General features: G+C 39.9%; 1 protein-coding gene across 1 annotated transcript in view; it reads left to right on the top strand.

Annotated features, from left to right (window-relative positions):
* Nucleotides 1-1,192: 1,192 nt before the first annotated feature.
* CHSY3 (chondroitin sulfate synthase 3) overlaps nt 1,193-16,957 on the top strand; it is a 238,462-nt gene continuing 222,697 nt past the window's right edge. The window contains exons 1-2 of the mRNA XM_004420242.3: nt 1,193-2,360; nt 4,907-5,190. Coding sequence (XP_004420299.1) covers nt 1,559-2,360; nt 4,907-5,190 — 1,086 coding nt within the window. The 5' untranslated portion in view covers nt 1,193-1,558. The remainder of the gene's footprint in view (nt 2,361-4,906; nt 5,191-16,957) is intronic.

Here is a 16,957-nt window from a genome sequence, read left to right as displayed (position 1 = left end):
CCATACAATTTAACTTTTTTTGAGATTCTGTTGCTGGAGATTTTTCCTCCCTAATTGGAGAGGTGAAACATTTCCTGGTCATTGCCTTAGAAAACAAAATGGTTTATAGACAATACAAATTATATTTTCTATTTTATTTTCTGATCAAGTTCATTTATTTGGGGGAGTAAGAATTTCCCTAGTTTGAATCTTCCGGGTATTTGGCCCTATAATTTGTTCACGTATCTCCATCATTTGCCAGTTCTACTAAGACTGAAAATAGTTCATGGTTCTCACTTCTAGACAAGAAATCACTAGAAGAGCCGAGGAGGCGACCACTAGGCAGGGCCACATTTCCTAACTCAACAGGTGGGGAACATGGAATCTATGTTCTTTGGGGGTTGAGCCCCCACTCACCATGATCTGCCCCGGCCTTTCGGGGTAGGTATTTCCAATCTCTCTGAGATTTTCTTGGGAGAGACGCCGAGTGACAACGGTGCTTCTGTGTACCGTTGGTGAAGGATGGTGGTGAAGGATGCAGGTAGGGATTGGGGAGTTGAAAGGCTGGGAGGAGAGGTGCTAGGACGGGACAGATGGTTTCCTGAGCTGCGAGCGGGACAAGGAGTGGAGAGAGAAGGCGGGGAGTAGCAGCCGTGAGAGAAACGCTAACAGGACCCAAGCGCCCAGAGTGGAGCCGGGCGGTCCCGGGCGGGGCAGAATGGGGAAGGGTCACGCCAGGACGTAACTGGCGGCGGGCCGGGGGAGGCGAGCGGGGAGGGAGCTGCGGACACTTGCCGGGGGCTCGGGGACCCGAGCTCCGCCGATGAGGTCAGCGGAGCCGACGCGCCGGGAGGAGGGCAGTGGAGCCCCCGGACGCGGGTGTTGCGAGGCCGGCAGAGGGGCGGGACGCGACGGGAAATGGGATGGAGAGCAAGGGCCGGGGGAGGAGGGACGAGGGGGCGTCGGCGCTGGAAGGCGGAGGCGGCCCGACAGGGATCGTTTCCTTCCGGAGAGGAGGCCGGCTCTGGACCGAGGCGCGGACGGGGGGCGTCCAAGGGCGGGTGACAGGGAAATACCGCGGCCCGCGCTTCCCCGGGCTGGCAGCACCGGTGCTCGTGGCTCCTCCTCCGGCCCGGTCCGAGCCGGGCGCGGGGGGAGCGGGAGGCGGGGAGCGAGGGCGGGGGCTCGGGAAGGAGGGAGGAGGGAGGGACCAGGCGCGCCAGTGACAGGGTGGCAGCCTAGGAGCGGACGCGTTGCCTCCGCCGCCGCTCCACCTCCTCCTCCTCCTGCAGCTTCTCTCGCTGCCGCTGCCGCCACCGCCGCCGCCGCCGGGAGAAGTTTCACTCCCGGCCCTCACTCACAGCCCAGACCCAGAGCGGAGCGGGGAGCGCGGCCGGCAGCTGCCAGCCGCAGCGGGCTCGGCGCCCCGAAAGCTCCGACTCCGAGCCGGCGTCGGCGCCTCGGCGGCAGGCAGCGGCCGGGCTGGGGGCGCTGAGGCGGAGGAGGGGCGGTGTGAGCCGGGAGCCCCGCGCGCAGCGCCGCAGCCGCTCAGCTAGCGTCCGCGCCGGGCACAGCCGCGATGGCCGTGCGCTCCCGCCGCCCGTGGGTGAGCGTGGCATTGGGGCTGGTGCTGGGCTTCACTGCCGCGTCCTGGCTCATCGCCCCCAGAGTGGCGGAGCTGAGCGAGAGGAAGAGACGCGGCTCCAGCCTCTGCTCCTACTACGGCCGCTCGGCCGCTGGCCCCGGCGCCGGCGCACAGCAGCCGCTCCCCCAGCCTCAGCCCCGGCCGGAGCAGTCGCCGCCCCCTGCGCGCCGGGAGCTCCAGGGGCCGCAGCCGCCTGAGGCAGCGCCTGGGGAGACCAGTTTTCGGAGCAGCCCCTGGCAGCAGCCACCTCCGCTGCAGCAGCGGCGGCGAGGACGCGAGCCCGAAGGCGCGACGGGGCTCCCCGGCGCCCCCGTGGCCGAGGGGGAGACCGAGGAGGAGGACGGGGGCGCGGCTGGGCAGCGGAGAGGCGGCCGGCCGGGGAGTAGCCACAACGGCAGCGGGGACGGGGGCGCCGCTGCCCCGAGCTCTCGACCCCGGGATTTCCTGTACGTGGGGGTGATGACCGCGCAGAAGTACCTGGGCAGCCGCGCGCTGGCGGCGCACCGGACCTGGGCGCGCTTCATTCCTGGCCGCGTGGAGTTCTTTTCCAGCCAGCAGTCCGTCAACGCCGGGCTCGGCCAGCCTCCGCCACCCCTGCCTGTCATCGCGCTGCCGGGAGTGGACGACTCCTACCCTCCCCAGAAAAAGTCCTTCATGATGATCAAGTACATGCACGACCACTACCTGGACAAGTACGAGTGGTTCATGCGCGCCGACGACGATGTCTACATCAAAGGTGACCACCCGCGCCGGCTGTCCCGCCTGCCCGTCTCCCCAACTCCTTTCTCTGCAACCAGCCCCAATCTCTGCCCAGCCCCTTTCTGCTACTCTGCCAGCACGTGCTCCGGGCTCCGGCAGCCCCCAGCCCGCGGTCCCCACCCCTCGCACACGCCCACCATTCCTAGTCCGCTCCTCCTCCTCTCCTGCGGTCTGGACCCTCCTCACACCTGCCTGGCTTTATTCGCCTTCCTCTTGCTGTTCTCCTTTCTGCCCAGAGCTTGCCCCTACTCTTTACCAGGTGGGAGAGGTGAGGAAGGGGACCTGACGGTTAAACCAAAGGCGGTTCCCACCCTGCCCAGCTCTGAATGCCCCCGGGTGGTGGTAGTTTCCCAAATCAGTCCAGAGGGGCGTGTCCTCGGTGAAGGAAGGGAAGACACAGGATGCAGGCGAGAGCTAGTCTGGAGATCGGTATTCCTGCTTTATTTTCCTACCTTTTTGTTTTAACTGGATCTAGGGCAGTTTTGGAGCTGGTGAGGTTGAGGAATCATCTTTGCTGTTCCGGACCCTCCTCTGTGCGTTTCCTTCCCTTTCGCACGACCCGCCACACACTGGGAGTCTTTGAGCACTCCCATCGCTCCAGCGCGCAGCTCCTTCCAGCTACTGTGGTGCAGCACCAAGCCGTCCCCCACCACCCCCCACCTCAGTAAAACCCCGAGGGCATAGGTATATTGACAGGAATAGGTGGTGGGGAAGAAGGGGACAGCGTCCAGGAATTATCCATACCCTAGGAGCTCCAAGCTATGCTAGCACACACTAGTAGGGATACTTTCCACTCCATCTTGGTGGCTGCGGTAATAAGCAGAGGCTGCAAGTCTTTCCCAAAACCACGCGCAGCCACAGCAACAGAAAACTTGCTTGTCAGTTTTAAAAGAGGCGCGGTCCTTCACCCTGAGTGTGCGTGGCTCTGGCCAGAGATTTCTAAACTCAGGAGAAAGAAGTTCCCTAGAGCAGGAGTAAATCTTTCCAGTCCAGCCCATTTCGGAGGTGGAGAGGGACACAAGGGAAGTAGCAGGGTTGTATTGAACGAGGTCTCCCTGTGCTTCTCACATTTCCTAGTTTCTTGGTCAAAGGGGGGCAGCCCTTCCTTAGTTTATGCCTCTCTACTTGTAGCCTCATTGCCTTCTGATCCAGGCGGTATCTTTCATGTGACTCATGGAAAAACAAACATAAAAAAATAAAACCAAAAATACCTATCCTGTTTTGGCGCAAGGAGTGTAAAATTAATAACTAAAAATTTCTTGGTTTTGGGTTAGGAGGAGTGAAATCACCTTAGAGCTGGTTGGCATAGGAAATATTGATAATTAGATACAAAAATAAATAATTCAAAAATTCAGTACAAAAATAAAGAAATGATTGCCTTTCTGATGAATGCACTATCTTATAGATAGATATAAGATAGATATCTGTAAGTGATAGGTCTGCTATCTTATAGTCCTCTTGTCTTCTGTGTCTCATTAAAATCACAAAGATTTCTTGGCAGCAGTTTGACACACTTTGCAGAGAATTTTCCAAAATGCATTAATAGCATCTACTTTTGTCACTTCTCTTAATGCTTTGAAAGATTGTCGTTCAGAACATTGAAATGCCATATTCTTTCCATTACTATTAAGAATGAAATGCAGTTTGTATTAGAAACCCAATAGTCAGCTAAAACTCATTGAGATCCAAGGGGGTGTGGCTTGAGATCAAGATAATGACTGTAGATGCCATGCTCATCAAAAATGATAGTAAAGATGCTGACTAGAAATATAAAGAAGGTGACTTATTCCAGTGTCTCACTTTGTAGAATACCAAATGCTTTTGAACTGTTTTTGCTACAGAATTTTATTTTTAAATTGTTTTTCCTGATAAACTTACAATCTATAAGTAAACTAATTATATTATTTAATTTTTAACAAATTTTATTTTTTTCCAAAAGGGTGTTTTCCAGAGTTCCAAAGTTAAATTTCAAGACGAGTTTGATTCTCTCTCTCTTTCTCTCTGTTATAAAACTTTTGAGTTGTATGTGACTGAACTTTAGTTAAGGACAAAACACTAAACTAAAGCAATTATCAGGAAAAAATAATTATTGGACATCAGTCTGCCAAATCAATGCTAAATATCAATATTTAATATTATATATCTGAGAATTTTATCATTACTTCAAACATGCTAAGAAACCTGTCTTTATTCTCATTTCACCTTTTACAAAAAAATTGATGATCATTAAACTTAAAGTTTTTCAGTGACCTTGACTAGAAATTTGATAAAGTTTTACTATCACATTATTTAATTTAATAACTATAAATTAGTATTTTTAATTTAATGAATAACTATAAATTAGTATTTTTTAAAAATAATAGAATATTCAGAGAGGTTTTTCTCATTTTCAATTGTATAAGACTTAACGGGGAATTTATGTACAATGTTGGAAGTTCTGTCCCTACTTTCTATTACTTGCTTTGTACGTTACAAATGATCATGAATTAGGAAAAGGGGTGATTGTTGTCTTTCTCTTTGTAGGTGATAAGTTAGAAGAGTTTCTTAGATCACTGAATAGCAGCAAGCCTCTCTACCTGGGCCAGACTGGCCTGGGGAATATTGAAGAACTTGGAAAGCTGGGGCTGGAGCCTGGGGAGAACTTCTGTATGGGAGGACCTGGCATGATCTTCAGTCGAGAGGTTCTCAGAAGGATGGTGCCACATATAGGTGAATGCCTCAGAGAAATGTACACGACTCACGAGGACGTGGAAGTAGGAAGGTGTGTTCGACGTTTTGGTGGGACTCAATGTGTCTGGTCTTATGAGGTAAGATGAGCTGTGATGAAAATCTTCACATATTACAGGTGCATGCCACTTGACAGTCTGAGGCAGTGATTCTGTTTATTCTCTCTGTATCTTTGTATTTACTTGAAAATGATAGCAGCAGCCGGTAATGGACACAAGGGTGATTATGGGAGATGCAATTCTTATTAGATCTAAGGCCTGTCTGAGGCTTTCTTATTAGCCTGACCCTTAACTTTAAGCAGCAGCCTATTTATATGGTCACATCTCTGGAAGATGCTATTTCCCTTTTATTTGATTTATTGTTGTTTATATACATGCATATCCATTTCCTGTCTCTAACAAGAGGCCTAATTTTATTCTCTTGGGTTGTAGATTTTAGCATTTGGTACTTTGTTGTTGGTTGTTGTTGTTGTTTTGGTCAGGTCACATCTCTTTGTTTTTAAATAGTTAAAATCTGAAGTTTCTTGGAAAATTTTCACATGGAAATTTAACATGTATTTTTTTAAAGTGTAGGAAAAGTTAACCCATAATGCAGATTTGGTAAATCTGCAGATAAATCTAATGATATATTTATTAACAAAATTTTAAAAGGAATGAATTATCAAGAAAAACAGAGGGAGTTCTGAAGATGTCAAGTAACTGCTTAATATTATGATTCGTTCCCTAAAATTTATGTCTGCCCTTATTCCATTTTCTGAATAGCAACCATTATTTAAATAATCTGAGTTAAGAACAGTTGTTTTATTGCAATAATTAGTTTTATGACATACTCTGGGATTTTTTTCCTTCAGAAATTTGTTTTGAAATGAAATACAGTTTTATTTAAAATAATTTCCTGAAAGATAGTCTTAGTAGAAATTGACATTTAAATAGTAGTGTATTGCAGTTTTCAGTATTGTTTGGTTTTCAAGTGGTTGGAGTTTAATATATTTCATCTACCCAGTGCACACATTTGTAAATTATAACTTAACTCATTTACTTATCTTTTCAAATTTTTCATGTCTCTTAATATAGAAGAAACATTTTATGAAAATATGTTCATTGTGAAATCATTCTACCTCAAGATTGCACAGTCCCATTCATTTTTCTTTTAGAAGTGTAATCCCACTTTAGTTAATTTTGCTTTCTTTTTTATACTATATGGTATTTACACTTTGGGGAAATATTTCTTATATTTATTACAGGAAGTAAAATTATTGATAACTAGTTATTTGGAATATGTACTATGCAAATTTAAAATTATTACATGCCTCATTCCTTTTGATAATAAAAATAGTAATTTTTCTTTTGTAAAACTATCATATGACTATCCTATAGAATAAAAATTTATGCAAGAACATATGATTTATAAATAGCTAATTTAGAGTAAACTCAGTGAAAAAGATTTGTCTTTCTCCATTTAATACAAAAATAACGAAGGCAAAAAGTAAATACTCAACATAGAAAACAGGTTCAGTTGATTTGTTTACATGAAGACATTATTTTTGCAGACATATACTCTGTATGGATGAGTAAAAAAAAATCGTCCATATTTATATAAAAATCATTCCATTTAAAGATAGAAAATTATTATGTTTTATTTGATACCTTATTGCCTTAACATCACATACAAAGTTTTAACAAACCTTTTGTTTAAATATCCCTCCCTTCAGGTTTTCATTGATTCTGCTATGAAGGTACAGTTCTCACACAGCAGTCTACCCATTCATGTTCCAAGAGAGTAAAAAATGCTCAGGTGACCTACATGCTCAAGAATGGATTTAATATTTTATTTATAACATAGGCATTTGTTTGGGTTAAAGTGAAGGGAGTGATCATAGATGTGCATCCTCTGTTAGAGTAAGTGGAATCTCAGATCTTTTCATTAACTGGTATAAAAGAAGACAAAGAAAAGGGACTGCAAGTCTTACAGGATGAAGCTTCACGATCACGGTGTTTTCATTAACTTTTCCCAAAGTATTTGAATTTCAGACTGACACTTGTCCATCACTGGCTTTAGAATCTGTATGAAAATATCACCTCTGCATTTTTTTTGCTAGCAACAGGAAATATATATAGAAAATATAAAGGAAAACTGTTTCAGAATGTTGACTCTATATTTTGCTAAGCAATTATATAGAATTTACTTTGTTTTGGAATTTCAGTCTTTAAAGGAGCTATTTGAATAATATTTTCAAGTAGGCATTGATTTAATCCTAATACAAAAAGTCTTATTTAAAGGAATGATGGAAAATTTTATTACCAAGGAATATATTAAATAGCATCTGTTAATAAATTCAGTAAAGGTAAATATACAATTAAATTATATCTAAACATTTTAATATTAGGGTGTGTTATATGTTTCATGAAACACTTGAGTAGGTCGATTGGAACACAGCCAAGCGAGGGCTTTCCAGTTTGGATTTTAGGTTAGTTGAAATGATGTCCATCTAAGCTACTATTCACATTATATGGAAAAATTAGTGTATCCCACTCTGGGTTGGCATCCACAGTAAAGGTGAAATTTCACATCTGGTCATAGAATAAGTTATGAAATTGATCAGTAATTTTGTTTTCATCTTTCTTTTAAAAGAAACGTCTGGGACAGAATTCTCTTAAAATTTTGAATTTCCTTGATCTATGCGTTTCATGGGTTTCAGGATTTTGTTTGGCTTTTCTTCCTACTAAAAGTTCTTGCAGAGTTGAGAGCACTGTTATGGAAATATATTCACAATTATTGAGTTTGAATAGATGAAATATTTGTGGTGGAATGTTATCTTTCAAAAATGATGAGCAGGTTTGCAGATCTTGTAGGAAGAGAATTGGACAAAAATATTCAAATATATAGGTTGTGTAGCTTTTCTTGAATGTAAATTATATTTTTGATAAAACCTAGGAATCTTCTAGTATTCTTCTTTACTGCTCAATTGAAGTCTACTTTCTCTGTATACAATTAAGCACAATACTGAGAGAGAGAGAGAGAAGGAATAAACTTGAACTTTTGTTTGGGTCACTACTTTAACACTTATGAGTTTCATTGCCTTTTGTAAGTTACTTCTCTGAATGTTGTTGAATTCAACTGAAAGTGGAGATTATAACAGTGTCTACCTCATAGATTTTGGAGACGATAAAGTGAAATGGTGACATGCTCCATGTAAAGCCCTTAATACAGTGTCTGGCACATAGAAAATTGTCAATAGATGTTAGCTATTATTGTCATAATACTGAATAGGTACTATATTATATAATATGTGATTCAATTTTATTCGTTTTTTAATAATTATTACTAATGAGTGATTCATCTATATCAAAAGAGTCACACTAAACATAAATTCTTTTCAGTTAAAGAATCCAAGTTTGTTTTTTTGGCAAGGGACAAGAAACCAATATGTTTCAGTATTTTTGGAAGTATGAGGAGTCCAATATCAGTAAAACTTATTATAAAACATGGAAGACTGTTTAAAAGATGCATTACAAATATTTGCCTCAGTCTTGGAACGTAATATTAAATATCTGACCTGAGGGAGACTATGTGAAAAATATTATTTAACAAGTGATTATTTAATATACATATTTAAGGAATCCCAAACAGGTCAGACTCTATCTACATTTACAAATTACTGTGTAGATTTCTAGATTAGTTGCAAGAAGAATAGCCCCTTTTTTCTGAGTTTCTCTGGAATTTTCAGTAGGAAAGAAAGTCAGTAGTATCCCATTCTGCAATCATCTCACATGGCCACCCAGAAACTTGTCTCTCATGGCAGCTGGCACTTCCCCCGATGTTCCTCGGGTTTTTCAGGAAATGATGTATAGCTTCAGTTCTTTCTCACGATAAGATCCTGGTGGTCTGGGAAAATATGTCTTGCCTGTTGGCCTCTTGCTCTGTTTCCTTCTCTGTCATCTCCACACTCTTTTTGTTTTTTCCTTCTGTCTTTAATGATAAATAAACTAAATTACAAATACATTTTGATATGCACTACTTTTCATCAGGTTCGTAGTAAATTAATGTGCTCATGACAGGCCAACACTGATATTCCAAGAGATCACAGGATGTGCACCCAGATCACACTTAGGGCCCAGGAATGGCTTGACCACATCTGAAAAAAGAGGCCTTTGGCTGCTGATGAACCTCAGATAGAGTGGTGCTCTGTGTGCCTGAGATTGTTAGAGAGTCAGAATGAGATTCTCCTTTCCCCACCTGGAGGTAGAAACATCTAGTTTTCAAGGACATATGACAGATGGTAATAATCAACAGACTTCATGGGTTGCTGTTGTATCATTTATACCTCAAATTGCATAAGTAAAGATTACTAACTTAAGCTTGTTCGTGAAAAATTATTCAATTCTAGTCACTCTGTGAGTGTTAGAATTTATTGGCATCTACTGTTGGCTGAGTTCACGTTTTCGGTTGAGATCTATCTTGGCTACTGTTTTTCTAGTTATCTGAGCTGCAATCTGGCAGCCTGGGAGGCTACATATGGCTCTTAAACATTGTTTGGCATGTGGAGTGTTTTAAGGTTTTTTGTTTTTGTTTTTTGATGCCTTGAGCAGAGGCAGGCAGTCTTCAGCCCCCTTCATGTCCTATTGTTGTACACCAGGCTCTCTTCGCACGTTTATTTTAACTGCCTGGCCCGGGTAGGCATGAGAGTCTCGATATTTGGAACCAGGTAATCCATGTGGTGCAAATTTCATGAAAATATTCTCTAGAAAATGAAGTTATTTTCCAGTGAGAAAGAGATGTGTATTTTGAAGACTTTAATTTACAGGAGAATTAATTTTTTTCAAACTTGGCTGTTAGAATTATATATCATATAATACAGTAGTTACACCTTGTTGTTATAGACATGTTTTTAGTAAATAACTAGAAAGTCATCACTGTTAAAAAAAGTTATTTATACAGTTTATTTTTAGCTTGCATCTCAGCAGAATTGGAAGTTCTGTTTTTTGATTTTTGTTTTAGTTAAGATCACTTACATTAAAGCATTAAAATAATTTTTAATTTCAATGATCCTTCTTTTCCCTGTGAGGGAGTTTTACATTTCATGTATGAGTTATTTTCAGAATAGTTTGTATTTATTTTTGTAATGTTTGCAGTTAAATGGAGCCAAAGAATATATATCTTTATTTCATTCAATTAAATGTTGTTTCGAATAAAACATAGCTCTATGTTGATAAAAATATTTCTCTATGGGTTTAAAAAAACATTTCTTATGACTAAACAGATTTTTATTAGATTCCTTAAAGAATTAATTTCATGCCAGAATGTCTTATGTCTCATCTTGGCCCCCTAAAGGCTGTAAACACCCTAGAAAATTCCATTATTTCACAAAAGGATATGTCCTATAAGTGTTTCCCTGGGCTTGTAATGTCAGAGATCTACACCATAAAAAATTTAACTACATATAAGTTCTTCATAACATACCCTTTAAGGCTAAAATATCTGTGCCATTCTGCTAGGGGCTGTTGCACACCCTTCTTATCTTCTTCCTGTTTCTTATGGGCTTCCCTCTTCTGTAATGCTAATTTTAGTGTATCATGAACATAGTTTCTGCCCCCAAAATATATATATATATTTTTGTGTGTGTGTGTGAGGAAGATCGTCCCTGAGCTAACATCTGCCAATCCTCCTCTTTTTTTTTTTTTTTTTGCTAAGGAAGACTGGCCCTGAGCTAACATCCATGCCCATCTTCCTCCACTTTATATGGGACGCTGCCACAGCATGGCCTGCCGAGCGGTGCATCGGTGCGCGCCCGGGATCCGAACCGGTGAACCCTGGGCCGCCGCAGTGGAGCACGCACACTTAACCGCTTGCCCCACTGGGCCGGCCCCATGCCCCCAAAATATATTAATATCTATAGAATAGTGTAAGTCTGGGATTTTGATCTAAAATTCAGTCTCAAAAATCTTTTCTTGTTTCTGATTCAGTCACAATTTAGTTTTTAACTTAACTAGAAGCAGTAAGCTTCTCACACCTACTCTTCACACCCCATTCCACTTGTCAGATGAAATCATCATGCATTGATTTTATGAAATTCCTTTTCTGAGATACTGTTTTCTTCATTGTACAAAATAAAATTGCATTCCGAGTTGAAAGCGAAACATAGTATGGTTTTTTTCATAATTTGTAGTCTTAGCTAGTTCGTTTTCATTGTTAACGGGTGCCTTATCACCTGAATCGTGACAACACGTACTTTCCAAGAAGGTGATTTCCAACAGTTATAAAAAATGTTAAGTTTGGATGACGTCTCCATACAATTTGAAGTAAGCTCCATAATACCATAAATGCTCATATTAGTTTTAAAACTTTGAATACTCTTCCTTTTTAATGGATCATAAGTATTCTAATTTCCTGAAAAAATTCCAAGTCGATTTTCTACTTCCACTTTCTTTGTCTTGGTCTTCAAAAAGCTATATATTGAGAAACATTTATTTCAATCTTTTTTCTACCTAGTGAATTAGTGCTGAACATACAAAGAAATGTATTCTGTTGTATAACTCTACTGCATTTTACTTTGATTATAACATGTTACTTATTCTACACAAAGGTGTAACTTTTAATAAGGAATTTGAGCTAAACATAAACTTCATTAAAGTTAAAAAAACAGTGTCTTGAGTCATATGAGTCATTATTTGATATTATTGAATAGTAGGAAAACCTAAGTAAACTGAAAAATTGAGGAGTTGCAGTTCCTCAGAATTCTAATGTTCTCTTCATTTACTGTCCTGTTAAACAACACTCTAGTTAAGACTTTACCACATATGAATCATTTTGAGTCATGGCATACATTTGATGTTACCCTTTCTTCCAAAGGTGTTAGACATTTGTAGTACAATAAATATGTTACACGTTTCTAAATTAACTGAATCAAAATATTGTTTTTTAAAAAAATTCAGCAGGCACTGTTTTGGAACTAACTAATGAATGAAATGGATTTCTTAATTTTTTGAGATTTTAAAATCTTTACTCACCATTTATAATTTTGAAAGCTGTGTCCCTCATTCTTCACAGTCAGTGGTATCTGAACTTTTCATTATCCCTTTCAGTTTCATTCATTTTTGTTATAGAGCTATTTGTTTATCTATAGAGTACTAGTACCTCAAAAAGACATGTCTTCAAGAAATATACATATTAATAAAAGTAAAATACAATACAATAAAATTAAAATGTGAAGAAATAAGGGAAAAGTGAAAACGTATAGAAAAATAAGAAAAAAACACTAAAAATACTTTAGGCTCCTATTTTCCTGACATTAAAGAGAACCCTGACTTATTATTATTATTTTTTTAATTTATGAATTTTTTTTCCAGTAACTTTATTGAGATCATAATGGCTTATAACATTGTGTAATTTTGGGTGTACATTATTTATTATCAATTTCCGAGTAGACTTCATCGTGGTCCCCCCAAGTAGTCTAATTATTGTCTGTCACCGTATATCTATGTCCCTTTACCCCTTTCACCCACCCTCCAACCCCCTTCCCCTCTGGTAACCACTAATCTATTCTTTTTATCCATGTATTTGTTATTTTCCACACATGAGTGAAATCATGCAGTATTTGTCTTTCTCTGTCTAGCTTATTTCACTTAACATCCTACCCTCAGGGTCCATCCATGTTGTTGCAAATGGGACGATTTTGTCTTTTGTTAATAGCTGAATAGTATTCCATTGTGTGTGTGTGTGTGTGTATATATATATATATATATATATATATATATATATATATATATACCACATCTTCTCTATCCAATCATCAGTTGATGGGTATTTGGGTTGCTTCCACCTCTTGGCTGTTGTGAATAATGCTGCAATGAACATGGGGGTGCATAAATCTCTTTGGATCATTAATTTCAAGTTCTTTGGATAAATGCCCACTGGTGATTTGGATCATATGGTATTTCTATTTTTAATTTTTTGAGAAATCTCCATACTGTTTTCCGTAGTGGCTGCACCATTTTGCATTCCCACCAGCAATGCATGAGGGTTCCCTTTTCTCCACATCCTCTCCAACATTTGTTATTTTTTGTCTTGGTAATTATAGGCATTGTGACCAGTGTAAGGTGATATCTTATTGTTTTGATTTGCATTTCCCTTCATAATTAGTGATGTTGAACATCATTTCATGTGTCTGTTGGCCATTTGTATATTTTCTTTGGAAAAATGCCTGTTCATATCCTCTGCCCATTTTTTGATTGGGTTGTTTGTTTTTTTGTTGTTGAGTTGTATGAGTTCTTTATGTTATTTTGGAGATCAACCCCTTGTCGGATAGTGATTTGCAAATATTTTCTCCCAGTTGGTGGGTTGTCTTTTCATTTTATTCATGGTTTCCTTTGCTTTGCAGAAGCTTTGTAGTCTGATGTAGTCCCATTTGTTAACTTTTTCTTTTGTTTCCCTTGCCCGGTCAGACATGGTATTTGAAAAGATGCTGCTAAGATCAATGTTAAATAGCGTACTGCCTATATTTTCTTCTAAGAGGTTTTTGTTTTATTTATTTATTTTTTTAATTTCTTTAATTTTCTTTTTTGTGAGGAAGATTAGCCCTGAGCTAACATCTGTTGCCAATCCTCCTCTTTTTGCTAAGGAAGACTACTGGCCCTGGGCTAACATCTGTGCCCGTCTTCCTCTACTTATAAGGGACACGGCCACAGCATGGCCTGATAAGCGGTGCGTTGGCGCGCGCCGGATCTGGACCTGAGAACCCTGGGCTGGGGAAGCAGAGCGCGCGCACTTAACCCCTACGCCACTCGGACGGCCCCTCTTCTAGGAGTTTTATGGTTAAGAGAACCCTGACTTATCATGATACTGAGACCTGAGAGAACTCTTCCCCACTGAACAGACAGGGGCTCTGAGGGATCACATACTTAGCACGACTTCTATGATAAGTAGAATAGCATAGTTCGTGTGGATGTTTCTTATAAATCCCCTCAATATAAACCAGGAGTATGACACAGAAGGGCAATTCTGCAGGAGAAATTCTACTTGGAGACAAGGAAATAATAGTCAAGTGCACCATTGTTTGGTACCTTGCTTGATTTTATTTTAAAATTTAGAATACTGTTCAGAGAGCCCTCCATGGATATTACTTCGCACTCAAATATTTTGTATTAGGTTGGCCAACAGGAAGTTTGAGTTATGCGTATTTTCTGGTGAGAATCCAGAGTGCACCTGTTGTGTCACTGGATAAGGGAGATCCACGGTTGTGCTTTGCTAATCAAGAGGAGAGTAGAGACACCAGCTACAGATGGAGGAATCAAACCAGATCAAGGACCAGATGGCCACCCCACCTGAGGAGCACAGGCAGGCCCAAGAGAATTCTTAACAACTTGCCTAGAGTTAGCAATGTGGTTACCTAGCTATTGAGCTGATTATTAGAAGTGTCTATTTTCATACATTTAATAATTATATTTATCATATAATTATTATATAAATAATATGAATATTTATATATTTATTAAATTTATTATATAAATATAAATTTAAGGGTAAAATTTGCATGCACAAAACAAAATATTGAGAGGTCAACATTTTAATGAAAAAACAATATATTTTAATAATGTTCTATTATACAAAAATTTTATATAAATAAGGATATTTAATATACATATGAGTATCTTAAAATATGAAAAAATATAGTGTTAAATTGAAAATATTCTGCCTTAGAATTCAGTCATCTCATATCTTATGTAGCCAGCTGATTTCATTTGCTCAAATATATTTCTTGAGCACTTGCTATCAGCAGTGAGCACGCACAGACCTTCTTTGTCCTCATGGAGCTCACAGGGAGGAGGAGTCAGGCTTCTAACCAATCTCTTGCTTTCACATCTGATATAGAGTCTCCATCATCCTTCTCAATTCTTTTTTGTTCTAAGTCATGAAAGCTCCACTTGGGTCCAACGGTGGCTCCTGTCTCAGAAGTAGGATCAAATGATTCTTATTTCAGTTTTCTTAAGTGAGCATCTTCCTCTCTTGTTTGTATTACTGTCTCCTGAAGAGGAGAAAAATAAAGACATGCTTAGCAATTTTATTGCATATTAATTATTGTGTGTCCATTGTATAGCACAGATGATTAGGATTTTGTTTTTTAATTAAGTCTAGAGCGAGACTCCCTGGCTTCAAATCCCAGCTCTGCCATTCACTAGCTGTATGGCCTTAGACAAGGTATTTAACTTATTTGTGCCTTAATTTCCTCATTTATAGAATGGATATGACAGTGCTTACTTCACAGAACTCTGAAGATTGAGTCAGTGTATATAGCAGTGCTCAGAATAATATCTGGCAGGGTTAAGCATTCTGCAACTGTTAGCAATTTCCCTGGAAGCAGAATGGTATAAAATCATGGCAACTTTACGGAGTCATTGCGAGGAATAAAAAGCTCAGTGTATCAGGAGCCCTTAGAGTAAAGCTTGACACATAATAATTCCTGTATAACTGTTAACTGTTATTAATATTTTCCAGTTTACAATGTTTATATTCGTTTTTTTCCCCTCATGGGAAAGAAATGCCATTGATTGGCAAGGGTTTATTGCCATTGCTTTTTGAAAGATGGGCTTTGCTGTAGTAGCGAAGGTGCTGATTCTGTGGTTCTCTTCCCTGACTGCACAATGGAATCCCCTGAGGGACTTTGAAAAAATGCTGGTGTTGGAACCCATCCCTGACCCATTTTATCAGACTCCCTTACAGGTGAGCCTGTAGCATGAGTAGTGTTCAAAACTTCCCAGGTGATTCTAATGTGACTGTAGGGTTTAGAACACTGTATAAATTTTTTTTATTAATTTTCTGTTTTCAGATACCCAATCCATTCTTAACTATTCCTTAAAAATTACTTTTTATTTTATTTCCGTTTTGGGAAAATCATAGGAAAGTAACCAGCACTTCTGCATTTTTTTCTGTCTGTTACTCATCTGTTCCAGAGAGCTAGTCACTGGGTTTAAAGACAATGAATATAAAGCCATTGCTCACAACTATATGTTTTCTCATGATCTGATTTTCATGGTTCATATATTACTTTTTGTTTTTTTAGAAAAGTTCAAGATGTGTTTGAAAACATTCTCAGAAAAAAATATATTGTTTATCCATGCAAGACTTAAGGTTTTATAGCTATTTTTATTTATTACATTTGAATAATATATAGTAATAGAGTTCTTAAAATATAGGTGGAATGTTTTCATTGACTTGATTGCTTTACATTGATGTACTGAATTAGAGCTCAAAAGGAAAAAAGGTATCAGAATGACCTGTTTGATTGCAGAAACCATAATTTATTTAAAAACTTAAATGAGTAGCTTTGATTTCAACCAGTCATTCTCAACAAATATTTCCGTGCTATAGCCAACTGCCATAATGGAGGAAAGTGTAGGATACACAGGAATGTAAGGGAAGAAGTCCTCGAGGAGTATGGGAAAATGCAGTATTCCTCCAAACTAGAAGTAATGCATAAGGACGTTGTCAGGTGTGTGGCGATACGTGGGAAGGCATGGGTGGAAGAACAGCGTGATAGTAAGTAGTGTGTTGGGTTCAAGCATATCTGCAGGCAAGAGAAATGAGGCTCGAAAGCTGTTGGTAGAACTTGACTATGAAAGGCCTTGTATGTCATCCTCAAATGTTTTGAGTATACCTTGTAGGTCAGTGATTCTTACAATTACTGGGGGTAATGTAATTGGTTTAGATCTAATTATGGTGGAGCTGGTGAATAATATGTTAAAAATCTCTCTGGGTGATTCTAACAAGCAGTTGGAGTGAAAAATCCGTTCCATAGATAAAGGGTAGCTTTGAAGAGATTTTCATATATGAACACCATGCTCAGTTTACCAC

Source organism: Ceratotherium simum, chromosome 4 (genome assembly GCF_057802395.1).
Source record: "Ceratotherium simum simum isolate JZ-2026a chromosome 4, ASM5780239v1, whole genome shotgun sequence".
Lineage (NCBI taxonomy): Eukaryota > Metazoa > Chordata > Mammalia > Perissodactyla > Rhinocerotidae > Ceratotherium > Ceratotherium simum.
Note: the sequence above shows the minus strand (reverse complement) of the source record. Positions and strands in the feature narration are given on the sequence as shown.